Source organism: Phacochoerus africanus, chromosome 4, assembly GCF_016906955.1.
Source record: "Phacochoerus africanus isolate WHEZ1 chromosome 4, ROS_Pafr_v1, whole genome shotgun sequence".
Taxonomy (NCBI): domain Eukaryota; kingdom Metazoa; phylum Chordata; class Mammalia; order Artiodactyla; family Suidae; genus Phacochoerus; species Phacochoerus africanus.
The window spans coordinates 43,071,356-43,087,581 of record NC_062547.1 but is presented as its reverse complement, the minus strand read 5'-3'; the positions used below and the strand labels follow the sequence as shown (position 1 = coordinate 43,087,581).

The following is a 16,226-nucleotide window of genomic DNA, read 5'->3' as shown; positions in this document are numbered from 1 at the left end:
TCAACCTGAGAAAGGGTCGATAATCCATAAGCCTGAGAAACTCTGAGTTTCCTGAAAATGCCCTGAAGCCCCCAGTCGTGGAGGCATCGTTGAAAAACGCTTGTCCTAGGAGAAGAGCTCACCCTGAAAAAAAAAGAGGACTCAGCTGACCCCAAGAGAGGAGCTCATTATGCTTTTCTCGCTGGCTTCGTTTCTGGGCTGGAAAATGTGCAGCACAGGAGAAGAATAATGAAGGGGCTGAAATTTCAGACGCTCCCAGCGAGCCGTGAGACAGGGATTTAGAACAAAGCGCTGTCTGTCAGCTCCCAGTTTCCACCTCCCACTCCATGGTGTCTTGTACCACGGGGCCCCCTGAAGCCCCCGGCTTGGCAGCCCAGATTAGGATGCTGATAACAAAGATGCTGGAAGCTCTGGGAGGAGGTGGGAGGGCCTCTTTTATCTGGACACACAAAGACACAGCTCTGGGCTCTGCGGGAGCCAGACCTGGAGTTCTGCCCATCTTTGCTCAGACACGGAGGTGTGGAGACCCCAAGGGAGGGGCTCCTGGGGTACTGAAGAGAGAGTTCTGGGCTTGGCAGTCAGGAGACCGAGGTTCAAATCCTGGCTCTGCCACTTACTGGCTGTGTGGCTCTAGTCAAGTCTTTGATCTTCTATCAACTCTGTAAAAAGGGAGGTGATACAGCCAAGGCATATAATGAGACCTGGCTGCGCGCACATTATAGGCGTTTGTTAAATCTCTCTCTCTGCCTGCTTAACAAACACACAGCATTTATGTGCCAGGTACTTTATAATATGAACTCATTTATTCCTCATGACAACCTGATGAGAGAGATAGTACTGCCATTTCACAGATGAGGAAACAGAGCCAGGGACTCAGCTTCCCTCGAGAAACGGGCAACCCTGTTTGGGAAAAGCATCTTATGAACTCGTTTGGAAACCAGCGATTTCAGAAGAATGCACTAACCATTCTGTCTGGAGACAGCGACTTTTACCTACAGATTCTGGATTTACAAGGACTTGTAAGGGCTTCCATCCAGCTAACCTTGCCTGCTTCAGACTGGCCCCCGCAATCTGAACTGGCTCTTGCTACTATTTGTTCTGAGGTCAGTGGGTTTTTGTTTTTTTTTTTGTCTTGCCTTTTTGCCTTTTCTAGGGCTGCTCCTGTGGCATATGGAGGTTCCCGAGCTAGGGGTCTAATCGGAGCTGTAGCCGCTGGCCTACGCCAGAACCACAGCAACGCCAGATCCGAGTTGCATCTGCGACCTCCACCACAGCTCATGGCAACACCGGATCCTTAACCCACTCAGGGATCGAACCGTCAACCTCATGGTTCCTAGTCGGATCTGTTAACCACTGTGCCATGACGGGAACTCCTCAGTGGATTTTGTAAACTGACAGACTCCTTGGTTTGCCTCAAGCCTGAAGTCAAGGGGAGCTTCTGTTAGCTCCCAAGGATGTCCCCAGTCCCGAGCTTTTTCTCCAATTGCAGGGACAGTCCCTATACTGTGTATAAAGGTATAGCTGTATCACCCCTTAGGTTTTGTTAGCATGTTATGCTGTGTTTAACATTGCATCCTTAAAGCTCTGTCTTTATTTCAAGAATCTGACCATGAGGCATGGCCAGCATCGTTTGTGAAATGTAAATGTTAATAAAACAGTATTGTTACCGCTTCCACCCCTCAAAAAGAAAACAGGCAAGGCCAGCAGCCTGATTTCTATGGGCCTGAGGACAATCTGTCAGGATACATCAGCCTTTTCCTCTTCTAAAGGCTCAGGAGGGTGCATTGACCGTGTTAAGCCACACAGCTGAGTGAGTGAGTCAGTGAGCGAGTGGGGGAGGCAGGAAGTCTGAGGGGCTGCCCCCGGCCCCCAGGGGGCTCTGCTTGCTCACCTGGAGCCCAACGTTGTCTGCCTGGCCACCTTTGATGAGGTGGGAGATGAAGAGCCCGCAGCCAAACTCAAGGCCACCACGCACGCTAAGGCCAAGTCCCTCGGGGTGCAGCCGGTCCAGACGCACCTCCTTCAGCTTCCTGCCATGGGAAGAGGGGCCGGTGATGGCCCAGCTCTGGTCTGACAGCCAGCACTGCCAGATCCACTTGGAAGAGACTCTGTCCATCCCAGGGTGACCTTTCTCACCCCCACATCCAGCCTGGGGCTCTCTCCTCACCTGGAGCGCCGGGGTGTCAGCTGGTCGTACTCCACCTGGTGCTTCAGGGGGATCAGAGGCCTGATGGCGTCAAACAGGGGCAGGCGGCTGGGCTCATTGATGACCAGCTTCAGGTCTCCCACAAGCACGGCCACGTCCATGGTCCTGGGGAGACACGGGCACCCTGCAGCCTCACCCACAGCCATGGCCTCTTCCCAGAGGAGGCAGTCCTGGGCTGGGTCACCAGCCACTGGACCCAGATCCTGGAATGGAGGAGAACTCTCCTGAAAAGCCCAGACCCCCTAACACTGGGCCAGGTGCCTCAGAAGAATCCCCTGTTTAAGTATCCCAAGGAAATCTGCAGATAAAATCAAGCCAGGATTCAAACTCAGCTCTGCCTAGTTCTGAAGCCAGACAGGAAACCTCTGCGAGAGGGTGGTGAATGCTCTCATCCTCTTGGTTCCTGCGTCTGAGCTGCAGTGGAGCTCGGCAAATCCCACCCTCACACAATCTCCCACCAGCCTCGGCTTCACATCATTAAGACCCTCAGCATCTGCAGCTGGCACTTTTCTACCTGCCAGCTGACTTGCCCACTCTTGGCCCATCTTTTTTTGTTGCTTGTTTGTTTTTTAGGGCTGCACCTGAGGCATATGGAGGTTCCCAGGCTAGGGGTCCAACTGGAGCTGCGCCTGCCGGCCTAAGCCACAACCACAGCAATGCAGGATCTGAGCCGTTGTCTGCCACCAACACCACAGCTCACGGCAACACCGGAGCCTTAAGCCACTGAGCAAGGCGAGGGATCGAACCTGCGTCCTCATGGATGCAAGTCAGATTCATTAACCCCTGAGCCACGACAGGAATTCCCTCAGCCCATCTTTTAAAAAACATACATTTCTCCCCTTCTCAAAACCCTTTGATGGCACGCCACTGCCCAGAGGACACAGCCCATCCTCCTTGGTAGGATCAGGGCCTCCAAGACCTGTCTCTATGGAACAGCCCAGGCTGGTGACTCTTTATGGTCCCAATGTGCCCCTGTCCTACTCCCCAGATCACCTGTCACTTCCCAGTCACAGCGTGTGCTTTCATGTCCCTGCACGGTTGGGAAGGTTGAGCTCTCGTCCTGGAAGGTCCTTCCTTGATATTTCCATCTAGCCAAATCCTTCTTACCCTTCAAAACTCAAGCCTTCTTGGTCCTTCCCCCACAGTTAGTGAATATGTCTTTCTTCACATTCCTGCTTTTACCTCTTCTTTAGCAGTTATTTTCCTGAAACTTGCATTAGAGTTCCTTGTCTCTGTAGTGTCTGTCCATCTCCCCTCACTAGGCCACGATTAGTTGAGGAAAAGAAAGTAGATCTTATTCCTTTAAAGATTCTGCATGGTTGGAGTTCCCACCGTGGTGCAGTGGTTAATGAATCTGACTGGGAACCATGAGGTTGCGGGTTTGGTCCCTGCCCTTGCTCAGTGGGTTAAGGATCTGGCGTTGCCCTGAGCTGTGGTGTAGGTTGCAGATGCGGCTCGGATCCCATGTTGCTGTGGCTCCGGAGTAGCTCCTATTAGACCTCTAGCCTGGGAACTTCCATATGCTGTGGGAGCGGCCCTAGAAAAAGCAAAAAGACAAAAAAATATATATATATTCTTCATGGTGCCCAGCCAGTGGTAGGAGCTTATAAATGCATGCTAAGAGCTTCTGTTGTGGCTCAGGGGTAAAGAACCTGACTAGTAACCATGAAGACACAGGTTTGATCCCTGGCCCAGATGGATGGGTTAAGGATCTGTCGTTGCCATGATCTGTGGTGTAGGTCACAGACGCAGCTCGCGTCTGGTGTTGCTGTGGCTGTGGTATAGGCCAGTGGCTACAGCTCCGATTCATCCCCTAGCCTGGGACTTCCAAAGGCCACAGGTGCGGCCCTAAAAAGCAAAAAATAATAAGTAAATAAATAAATGCACACTGAAAAACTCAAAAAGCAGGTGGATGATAAGAGACAGCTGATGCTGGTGCTAAGGCCAGCTGGCATTTCCGGTCCTATCCCAGACATCAAACTTTGTTGAACCTCTCGGACTATCTGACAGCCTCCCCCATCAGACCCTGAGCAACTTGAGGGCAGCAACTCATCTGTCTTGCTGACAGGCGTACTCCTAGCCCCTAGCACAGAGCCACGCACAGCACCTCTGTGTAAATATTTGTTGAAACCAGTGAAAGGCGTGTCCATTTGATTCCCAGGCATCTGCCTCCCTGAGCTTCCCAGGATGGGAGCAGGAGGTCCTCCTGTCTCAGAACAACACACCCCAGGGCTCCCTGAGGACAGAGGTACCCAGGGTGGTCCACAGGAGCGGGACCCAGCACACTTACTGGTGGTACATTCGCAGCACATCGTAGAGATAATCCTTTTCTGCGTCATTTTCAATCAGGAAATCCACCTGGAAAACCCAAGGGCAGAATTACAGTTCCAGGCCCAGCACCCCCAGTAGCAGATCCCAGGAAGGGGGAGGCCACTGTGGGGGTGGGGGGAACCTCCTCAGTGTCTCCTCATGGTTGTGAGAAGAGGAGGGAAGCCAGAGGCCAGGCTGGCCCTCTGGTTCCAACATGAGACTGCGCCGACCATGCCAGTGTGGCCACAGGAGCACCTTTGTGCTTTCGGATGTGGTCATTAGCCTGACCCCAGGTGGGGTGATGCAGGGGCACACAGGGATGCATATGCATATCATACCTGTGAACCCCTGTGTGACAGTGATGCACCCCCCATGGCAGCCGTGCTGCTGATCACCTCCATGGTTATGTCACCTGTGTCCAGGGTGGCACCACCCGTGTCAGCAGAAGCCCATTGTCTTACCTGATGGTGGCTGTAGTGCCGGATAACCGCTTTCAGAAAAGATTTAGGCCACTCGCTCAGATAGCACATCCCATCTGCCCGAAGAACCTTGCCACTGAATTCTTCCTTGTCCTGTCCTGGTCTAAGCTGGGTTGGCCCTTCTGGCCACTCCTTCCCCTCCCCAGGTCCCTGTAGAGCTCCCCTTCCACCCCAGGGGGAGAGTCAGGTTACATTATTTCAATTTTGCTGACGTCAATGGCCAGGAGTCCAAGGTCAGGGTCAAGAGCTGTTTCGTTAGCACCTCAGTCCCAGGAGAGCTGGTGGGTCAAGAGCCCCGAATTTCACTCCCTGGGACAGCTCAGTATGAATCTTTATGTACTACATCCTTAGCTCGCTCTTCAGCCCAGACTGAGTAAGAGGGCAGGGTGGAGGCTTGAGGGGTCCTTGGGTCCCTCTGTCCTCCAGCCTCCAGGGCCAACAACATGGTCCAGGGCCTCAGGCTGCACAGGGAGAAGCTGCTGCTGGAAGCTGCAAGCTCCCACCTGATTGGTCCTCAGAGGAGAGCTGGAGCATCTTTGCCTCTTTCTCTGGATATCTTCAGGGTTCAGGAAGTCCGCCTGGCCTAACACAAAGAGGCCATGCTGGGCCCAGCCCTTGAGGTTTCTGGCCTGAACAGGGGGTACAGAATGCAGATTTCTGGTTTCCACCTGGCAGAACCCCCTTGCCTCCACTGACTCAGCAGCTACAGCAGTTTATCCCATCTGCTCCAAGAAGGGCACTCCTGCTTTCTCCTGCTTCACTGCTCCCAGCTGGCCAGAAGATGGGGGATGGAAGCAGCTGCTAGAGTGGACGGTATTAAATCTTAGGTGGCGGGCAGGCACCTCCAAAAGCCCATCTCAATGGGGACCCAGCCTGGACTTGCCTGGGCCTGTGCGAGAAGTGTGAGGAATCGCACTCAGACAGGCCTGAGCTGCCTGCATTTGGTTGTGGTGGAGGAGTTTGAGCAGGAAAAACAATCTGAAGTTCCCTAGGATCAGGGCCCAGAAATATTTAAATAAATTGGATCCTATCCCTTGCTTGCTTAGTAGATTCTCACTGGACTTAAAACAAAATTCAAATCCAAATTCCCTGCCTTAACTTATCAAAGCCCAACCTCAGTTCCTGACACTCTTCCTGCCCACACGGGCCTCCTTTCCATGCTTCTCATAGGCCAGGCTCACTCTAGCCTCAGGGCCATCGCATATGCTGTTCCCTCTACCTGGACAGCTTGACTCTTTCCCTGCATGGCTGGCCTCCTCCACAGGGAGGTCTTTCTGCTCACCTACCTAAACAGAACCCATGCCCACACCCTGGAGATGCTTCCATTCCTTCATTACAACAGTCTCAATTTGTAATCAAAGGCTTGCTTTTTTAGTGAATTGGTCTGTTTCCTTCATCAGACAGAAAACCCCATGAGGGGAAGGATGAGGTCCATTTGTTCGAAATCCCTTGTGCCTGACACATCATAAATGGTCAATAACTAAGTATCAGCTGGATCTGTCCCTCCCCTGCCTCTTAGTACACCCACAATCAGATAGGAGGAGGGGAATCATACGAATAGAAGGGGAAGGGAAATAATATTTGCAGAGTCTCCATGGGATGGCACCAGGAGCTATCTGCATTTTCTTCCACCTGTTTGTCTCACCAGCCCTATGAGGCAGAGGTTCTCCCACCATTTTGCAGATGAGGAACCTGAAGATTAGAGAGGTTAATCATTGCACCCAAGGTCCCACAGCTGTTGCACCACTATGTGTATGACTCCAAGGGAAAAAAACTACGGGACCTCTGTGGGCCAAAATTTCCAACCCCTTTGCTCTCCAGAATTTCTGCCTTGTTTCTAATCCCCATCCCCCTCCTCTGCACCGTTCAGGAAACCCTTTTGGCTTAGTTCATACTGAGCAAGAAAACCGAACATATTTGGATGACTCTTGGAACGGCAGGCATTCTGCTTTCTAGGGATGCATAGAAATCTCATCTGCTTGGGTTGCAGTGAGAACACCCCAACCAAAGGGCTTCCAGCTCAATTCCAGCTGTGGATGATGACAAAAGACAATGAAAGTACCACCTCACACCAGTCAGAATGGCCATCATTAATGAGTCCACAAAGAAAAAACGCTGGAGAGGTTATGGAAAAAGGGAACCCTCCTACACTATTGGTGGGAATGTAAATTGGTACAGCCACTATGGAAAACAGTATGGAGGTACCTTAGAAAACCACATATAGAACTACCATATGACCCAGTAACTCCACTCTTGGGCATATATCTGGACAAAGCTTTTCTTGAAAAAGACGCATGCATCCATATGCTCATTGCAGCACTATTCACAATAGCCAAGACAAGGAAACAACCTAAATGTCCATTGACAGATGAATGGATTAAGAAGATGAATGGAATACTACTCAGCCATAAAAAGAACAAAATCATGCCATATGCAGCAACATGGATGGAACTAGAGACTCTCATACTCAGTGAAGGAAGTCAGAAGGAGAAAGACAAATACCATATGATATCACTTATGTCTGGAATCCAATATATGGCACAAATGAACCTTTCCGCAGAAAAGAAACTCATGGACATGGAGAACAGACTTGTGGTTGCCAAGGGGGAGAGAGAGGGAGTGGATTGGGGAGCTTGGGGTTAATGGATGCAAACAATTGCCTTTGGAATGGATTGGCAATGAGATCCTGCGGTATAGCACTGGGAATTGTATCTAGTCCCCTGTGATGGGGCATGATCATGTGAGAGAAAAGAATGTATATATGTATGTGTGATGGGTCAACTTGCTGTACAGTAGAAAATTAACAGAACACTGTAAACCAGCTATGATGGGAAAAATAAAAATCATTTAAAAAATGAAAAAATAAAAAATAAAAAAGAGACCAAGAATAGGAGAGAGAAATCTCTTCTTGACTGAGGCCTTATGACTGAAGGTCTCTCCCACCTCTCCTGGCAGCAATGCCTCCTGCCGAATCACTGAACAGGAGGAGTGAGGCGCTGTCCTGGGTAGACAGCGTTTATGCACTGGGTGGAAAGTGGAAGGGGAAGACACGGGCAATTTCCAACTTTAGAGTCTAGGCGTCTGCTTTTCTGCCTTCCCAGGCAAGGCACCGATCACCTGGAGATGCTCTTTCCGGAAAGAGCCTGTTCCCAGGTGTCCCGAGCCCCTGGTCCTTGTGGGCAGCCCTCCAGTGCTGACCACTGCATCCAGAGTTCCCACTGAGACACCACTTCCTCCCAGTCTTCTGCTGAGGCAGCCCGCAAAGTTCAGTTCTTTAGCCTGACGTCCACCCACTCTCACCAGTTAGGTCACTTCACGCCAACCCTGGTCTTTGGTTTTGCCCTTACCTGCTCCTCCAGGGTCATCTCCATCATTTCCCAAGTGGGGCTCAGGCTGCAACCGAACAGACCCTTCCCCCAACACACTGGAACCTCCCCTTCTTCACTCAATGTCCCATCTGCCCCCGTAAATTCAACTTGTCCATTAAAAAAATTATCCATATACCATAACAGCTGGGAAAACACATCTGGTGCACGTAGAATGCTCTATAAATAAAAATCTACATGATAAATCAAAATGGTGATAGTCTTGTGACCTCGACCATCCTCCACCAGAGAAAGTCTCCAAAGACACTCAGGGATGACAGCACTGCTTTGCACTCTGACCACACCTGAGTGAAAACTCACACCTCACTTGCTGGGCTTTCAAAAGCACCAAGAGCACAATAGGAACTCCCTATTGTGGCTCAGCAGGTTATGAACCTGACTAATATCCATGAGGATACAGGTTCGATCCCTAGCCTAGCTCAGTGGGTTAAAGATCTGGCGTTGCCATGAGCTGTGGTGTAGGTCGCAAATGTGGCTCGGATCTGGCATTGCTGTGGCTGTGGCGCTGGCCGGCAGCTGTAGCTCCAATTCGACTCCTAGCCTGGGAACCTCCATAAGCCGTGTGTGCAGCCCTAAACAGCAATAAGCAAATAAATAAATAAAAGGTGCTGAGAAAGACAACTGAGAAGGATGGAAGCCTGAACGTGCAGTAACATCACCACTGTAATTCAAATTTCACCTTTTAAATATTTAAAAAATGTATACAGTATCCCTCCTCCTGGAATCTGGGTTCAAGCAAACTCCCCAGGAGGGTCTTCTGGGCACCAGTCCAAGGATCGGAGTCAGGGAGCCCTTGCCGGTACCACTCTCCCGAAAACTTGCACTCGGGTAGCTGTACCATACCTGGCACACAGTAGGTCTTTGACAGCACTGTGCCATGCATGCAGGTGCACAGTGCTCAGTGGTGTCTGCTAAATGATGAATGAACTCCAGTCGCCTTAGTCTAGAGCCTTCCTTTCATCCTCCCATCCTCCCAGGCCAGCCCTGAGTCACCTTCCCATTGCTCCTCAGTACACAGCCTCCTGGATCTGTCTCCAGGTCATCACAAAAGAGTAGGTCCCAGACCCACACAAGATGGACTGCCTTCCGTCCTCCTACCTGGTTCCTGCCCCCACCTAAGAGGAGTCCAAGATCCCTCTTCTCCAGTCTTTCCAGACCACTCAAAGCCCAGAGCCTCCTCACTGGCCTCCCAGCTCAAGGCCCTTCCTGCCCGGCTCCCTCATTCAGGCCGGGCTCCGCTTATAGCCTGTCCACCTTGTATGAAGAATTTTGCGTGTATCAGAGTTCCCACTGTGGCTCAGTAGAAACGAATCTGACTAGCATCCATGAGGACGCAGGTTCGATCCCTGGCCTCGCTCAGTGGGTTAAGGATCCAGCATTGCCGTGAGCTGTGGTGTAAGTCATAGACAAGGCTTGGATCTGGTGTTGCTGTGGCCAGTGGCTACAGCTCCAATTTGACCCCTAGCCTGGGGACCTCCATATGCTGTGTGTGCAGCCCTAAAAAGACAAAAAAATAAAAAAATTGCGTGTATTATCTTTAACTCTCAACAACCTTCTGAGGTGGATGGATAGTATCCCCATTTGACAAATGAAGACATCGAGGTGCAGAGACATGGCAGAGATGAGACCTGCTCTATGCCTACTGACTCCAAAACCTCTGCTTTTTTTTTTTCCCCCAAACTACAACCAGGCATCCACTTACAGGATAGAACTTTTTTGTTTGCATTTATCCAATACACATTTATTGAGCACCTACGATATGCAAGACAGCATGTCTTCTTTCTCTAATTAGATTTAGAAAAAGCCTTTTCTTTTCTGGAATCCCTTTCATGACTGGTGCAGAAACTCTGCCCACCATCTGCACATAAGTTTGTGTGTTGGGGGCGGGGTGGGGGGGAGTCTCTTTACAATATCGGTCCACCACCTCTGCCCACCTTGTGCCTGTCTGCTCTACCAGCATCAGTATTCTCTGCCTGATGCTCAGCTGGCTTGTTTATTTGCGGTCCCCCCGCCCCCCGCCTCGATACAGGGATCAGGCCATTGTCTGGGGCACTGGAGGCAAATTCTGGGTTCGGCCTTGGGCCCTTTCCCAACCTCATCTCCCTGCCTTCCTCCAGATGGACTGGCCCTTCAGGACAGCCCCACAGGCAAAGCACACAACCTTCAGCTCATGCAAATTCAACTCCATGCATGTCCCCAGCCAAAGACGGAGAAAGAGAGCAAGAAGCAAATTAAATAATGCATGTTGTTCCACTGGGTGACCCTGCCCTCCTCAGGCGGTGGTGGGGATTAAATGAGCGAAAGCACATAAAATACTCAGCACCGTGCCCAGGGCTCTGAAATTTCAAGGGCTCAAAAATGTGTGCTAGATCTCTTGCTTTTTGCCTCCAGACCCACAACCCAGCCTCCTCCACCCAGTTTTGTGTCCCAAAACTGGGCTCCTCGCTCTCTGCTTCCTGCTGTGTTCAGCCAGCAGGGTGGTGAGATGAGGGCCTGAGGAGAAAGGGGATGGGGTTCTGATTCCCTGGCCTCCTCCGTGCTGGAGCACCACCAGGCAGGTGCCCCCACCTGAGGCTGCAGTGTTGCCTGGATGTCCCTCTGCAGCCGTGGCTCTCCCTTGGCTTGTTCTGGGAACCCCCACTTCCCTTGACCTTTTAGGAGCCCCTGGCCTCCTGCTGCTGATCTTCCCAGCCGTGGTACCCCACCTCATCAGTTCAGCCCTCCCTGCCCTCCCCCATGTGCAGTCCCTTCATAAAACTCCTGTTTCCCATCTGGATGAGGCTGCTGTTTCTGCTGTAGGACCCTGGCTGGTGTGAAACATTAACTATTAGTACTGGTGGTGCCCACAGGATTTCTTCTCTGTGAACTCTTCCTTCACCTTTTTTTCTTTTTTAATTAATTTATTTATTTTATTACTCCATGAATTTATTACGTTTATAGTTGGACAATGATCATCACAATCCAATTTTTTTTTGTCTTTTTGACTTTCTGACTTGTCTGTAATAGCTTGTCTGTAATAGATAGCTTCTCCAGCTTTCTCTCTCTTTTTTTTTTTTTTTAACATTTCTTGGGCCACTCCCTCGGCATATGGAGGTTCCCAGGCTAGGGGTCGAATTGGAGCTGTAGACGCGGGCCTACGCCAGAGCTACAGCAACACGGGATCTGAGCCACATCTGCAACCTACACCACAGCTCACGGCAATGCCAGATCCTTAACCCACTGAGCAAGGCCAGGAATCGAACCGGCAACCTCATGGTTCCTAGTCGGATTTGTTAACCACTGAGCCACTATGGGAACTCCTCACAATCCAATTTTATAGGATTTCCATTCCACACCCCTCTCCCTTCACCTTTAAGTCTCCTCAAATACCAGCTCTCCTTGCTCAGGCCTTTCCTCAGGCTCCCCTACAAAGCCACTCCTGTCATTCTCTGTGCACACAACAGCACTTTGTCCCCACCTCTGCCATAGGACTCTCCCAAGTTGTGCCGGATTTTCTCCCGCCCTCCCTCCCTCCCTTCTCGTCTTTCCTTTCTTTTTTGCTTTTTAGGGCTGCACTTGCAGCATAGGGAGGATCCCAGGCTAAGGGTTGAGTCAGAGCTGTAGCTGCCAGCTTGCACCACAGCCATAGCAATGCAGGATCCGAGCTGCTTCTTCAACCTACACCAGCTCATGGCAATGCTGGATCCCTGACCAACTGAATGAGGCCAGGGATCGAACCCGCATCCCCATGGATACTAGTTGGATTCATTCCCAACGGGAACTCCTGTGCTGGACTTTCTTTCTCCACCTGCCTGTCTCCCCATTAATCCCCACATGCCTGGGAGAAGGTGAAAGGTGAGGCCACAAGCCCCACCCCCATCTGGGTCCGTACCTCTTTGTGCTTCAGTTTCCTCATTTGTAAAATGGGGATAAAAATATCTCAGGAGGGATTAAAAATTGTGGGTTTTTAAAAATTATTCATCAAGCTCATAATTGTTAAGTGCCTTGAACGTAGCTGTTCTAAGTATTTGTTAAATAAAACCATAAGAATAAGCAAACACAAATTCTATGTTCTCAGCAGCTGGCAGAGAGCGGACCATCCAAAAATGTTGCTGGGATGAGTTTAGCTCCCCTTCTGCCCAGGCCTTCGCAGCGTGCATCCCAGATGGTACTGGGTTTCTTTGACTCTTGTTGTACTATCCTTCATCTTTTCAAGAGACTCGTGTCATGCTACCCAGCTGGTGGCCTTTGACCCAATGCTTGGCACAGCTGATTATGCCCTCCTTCTGCTGGTTCTCCTGCCTGGCTCTCTGTGCCTTCCCCTCGTCCTCTCTCTCCCCTGCTGGCTGAAGTGCGGGCTTTATCCTGGGAATTATCTCCATCTGCACTGTCTCCCTAAGTGACCTCATCAGTCTCTAAATACCATTTACACCCACCAAGGATTCACTGAGGCTTATCCCCAGCACAGACCTCTCCTCCAATTTTTTTTTTTTTTTTTTTGGCATGCAGGAGTTCCTGGACCAGGGATCAAACCCATGCCACAGCAGTGACAATGCCAGATCCTTAACCCGCTGAGCCACCAGGGAACTCCATCTCTCATGATGTTCACACTCCTACAGCTACTGGCCTAAGTCATCCCTGTACTTGAAGATCTAAAAGGCATCTCAAGCTTAAATATTCAAAATGGAACTCTTGGTGTCCACCACCACCTGCTTCTCACCAACCTGCTCTCCCTCCCAACTGATTGTCTCACCCTTGATACCGTTTTCTCCACACCCACAGCCAATCCCATCAGCAAAGCCTGTCAGGTCTACCTTGAACATGTACCCTGGGTCTGACCATTCCACCTAGTCTGACCTCCCCCACTCTCCCACCCAACCTGGGCTACTGCAGGAGCCTCCTAACTGGGGGTCCCCCTTCCACCCTCTCAGTCTGTTCTCTAGCAACAGTCATAGAAATCCTTTTTTGGGGGAGGAGGGGTTGCGCCTGCATCATATAGATGTTCTCAGGCCTGGGGTCAAATTGGAGCTACAGCTGCCAGCCTGCACCACAGCCACAGCAATGCCAGATCTGAGCCACACCTGCAAACTACACCACAGCTCATGGCAAAGCTGGATCCCCGACCCACTGAGCAAAGCCAGGGATTGAAGCCGCATCCTCATGGATATGTTTCTGCTGCACCACAACGGGAACTCTGTAAAGCAATCCTTTTAAAGTGTAAGTCCATCATGTCCCTCCTCTGCGGGCTTCTCTCACTTAGAACAAAACCCAAAATACTGAGTGTGGCCTTTCAGGACTCCCTTGATCCATCTCCCATCACTCTTCATTCCATGATTCCTCTTGGAAACTGCATCCTACTTGCTGTTTCTAAAGAAGGCAAGAACATGCTCGCCTCAGGGCCTTTGCACTTGCCGTTCCCTCTTCCAGGAACACTCTCTTATGTACCTCTCCATTGCTCCTTCCCTCACTTCTAGGTCTCTGCTCAAATATCACCTTTTCAGAGAGGCCTTCTTGACTATCCTGTATAAAGTACTACCTCATCACTCTCTATCCCTCATCCTAGTTTATATTTTTATAGTGTTCATTACTACTTGGCATTATATGATACTTTCACTGGCTTACCTGTTAACTCTCTGTCTCTCCCACTATAATGTGCTCTCTGAGAGGGCAGAGACTTTGCTTTGTTATTCGGTGGTTAAAGTATTGCATGATTGGCATTCCCGTCATGGCTCAGTGGTTAACAAATCCGACTAGGAACCATGAGGTTGTGGGTTCGATCCCTGGCTTTGCTCAGTGGGTTAAGGATCTGGTGTTGCCGTGAGCTGTGGTGTAGGTTGCAGATGTGGCTTGGATCCCGCGTTGCTGTGGCTCTGGCGTAGGCCGGCGTCTACAGCTCCGATTCGACCCCTAGCCTGGGAACCTCCATATGCCGAGGGAGCGGCCCAAGAAATGGCAAAAAGACAAAAAATAAAAAAGTTTTAAAAATAAATAAATAAATAAAAAAATAAAGTACTGCATGATTAACAAATGAATGCATGACTGGCAAATCCCAGGTAGTCAGGGGATCTTTCTGACCTTCTTATTTATCCCTCCCCACCTTTTCTGCCAGATGTCTAGCTTTGGGCAGGTACACTATAGTTGTCCATAAATGCATGATTGCTGAACAGTCAATAAATACTTTTTGAGCAAATGAGTAACCAAGTTCCTGCAACGTGCAGGTGCAGTGAGCATAAGGGCAGCCTTCTTTTGAAAAGCTGCTTCTCTGGAGGAGAAGCCTTAGTCTCTGATGCCCCCATCCCTTGCCTTAGTATCCTGGCTCAAGGCTGTGACCAGGACGGGCATGAAAGTGCTGCTGGTGGCCTTGTGGAAACTATACAAGCCCAACAGTCTCTGCTCAATGGCCTGGACCTGGTGGCTCATCCAACAGGATACTCTGTAGGTCTCAGCTGGGAAGAGCATGGCCATTTACCAAATGGTTACTACATGGCCAGAGTAGCCAATATTTGAATTCCTATTTAATCCTAACCATCCTGGAAGGTAAACACTATGAATGTCATCTCACAGCTGAGGAAATTAAAGCTCAGAGAGATGAAGAGGCCTGCCCAAGGTCTCACTGGTAGTAAGTGACTGGATTGAGATTTGACCCCAGTTCTTCCGACCTCCAGACAATAGACAACAGTGGACACTCGCCAAGGTCTCACTAAGTCACACGGTCTGTTTAAGCTCCCTACACACGTGTAGATCTCATCCAGCATGCACAGTAAACTTACTAGTTAAATATTATTGTTATCCCCATTTAACAAATTGGAGAACTGAGGCACAGAGAGGTTAATACCTTGCACCAGGTCACACAGCACTTTCCATGACAACATACTACCTTTAATGTTACCTTCGATGACTAAGGATTTATTTAGATTACAAACCATTCCCAAGGGGCAAATCTGCTCTGAAACAAGAAGGAAGGGGACATCTAGAAAGCAATCAATGGCAAGCTCTCTCCCCTGCTGCTTCATTCTCTCTGCCCAGTTCCAGAGTGATCCCCAGCCCAGGAGGGGAAAGCTGTTGCTGCCTCCGAAGCAGAAGGGTACAAAGTCCAGCCCCAGCCTTGCCCGATTTGCCCCGCCTGCTCATGCAGGGACATTAATAGGTAATGACTCTTGTGACGAGGAAGAGCAGGGCGTGGAAGCGGGCCTGAGGCCCTGTGGAGTCCATAGGATGGGAGGAAGAGGAACAAGGGCTAACCCAGGGGCTGAGTCAGACCCCAGAGATAATTCTCTCAAAGAGGCAAACAGAAGTACCCCATGGGGAGAAGACAAAAGAAGACCCCCTTATTTTCTGCCCTGGGGTAGGAATCTGAAATTCAAGCCCGAGTCATCTTGGGTTGGGGGAGGGGAGAGGGACGGGAGTTTATGCTCCTTCAAAGTGGGTGGCCTGAAATTGACACTCACCAAATGTACTCTGTGGCTGAAATTTCTCCCCTCCCCTCCTTGTCCCTTTGCAACAGGCTGTGTTGGTGAACACTGTCTCAGACTCCCCTTGTTGTTCGCCAGCCCTTAACCTCCTGCTTGAACTTCCGGTTATCTCTCCACCCTGGGAGCCTAAGACCTCATTTTTAGAAGACTTCCGCCAGTAAGAACTGCCCCCTTTGTGTCCCCACCAAACCTTGATCCTGACACTCAGCACCCAGCTGTGGGTAGTTATTAGTGTAGGGACTGCCTCCCACCCGCATGACCAGCAATTTGAGGGCACAGACTAAGTCTGGCACAGAGTGAGCATTTCTTTAATGGACAAATGACCACCAGCCTCTGGCCCCAAGCCCCTGGCCCTTAGTCCCTGTGGCCTCCATACTGCCTGGCTCCTTGGGCT

The 16,226-nt window shown here is 50.4% G+C and overlaps 1 protein-coding gene across 2 annotated transcripts in view; it reads right to left on the bottom strand.

Annotated features, from left to right (window-relative positions):
• The window catches only part of USH1C (USH1 protein network component harmonin), a 53,818-nt gene that overhangs the window by 36,457 nt on the left and 1,135 nt on the right, over nt 1-16,226 (bottom strand). For both annotated transcript variants that reach the window (XM_047776183.1, XM_047776184.1), the window contains exons 2-4: nt 4,497-4,564; nt 2,168-2,311; nt 1,892-2,030 (exon numbers count right to left, since the gene is read on the bottom strand). In XM_047776183.1, the coding sequence (XP_047632139.1) occupies nt 1,892-2,030; nt 2,168-2,311; nt 4,497-4,564 (351 nt within the window). The remainder of the gene's footprint in view (nt 1-1,891; nt 2,031-2,167; nt 2,312-4,496; nt 4,565-16,226) is intronic.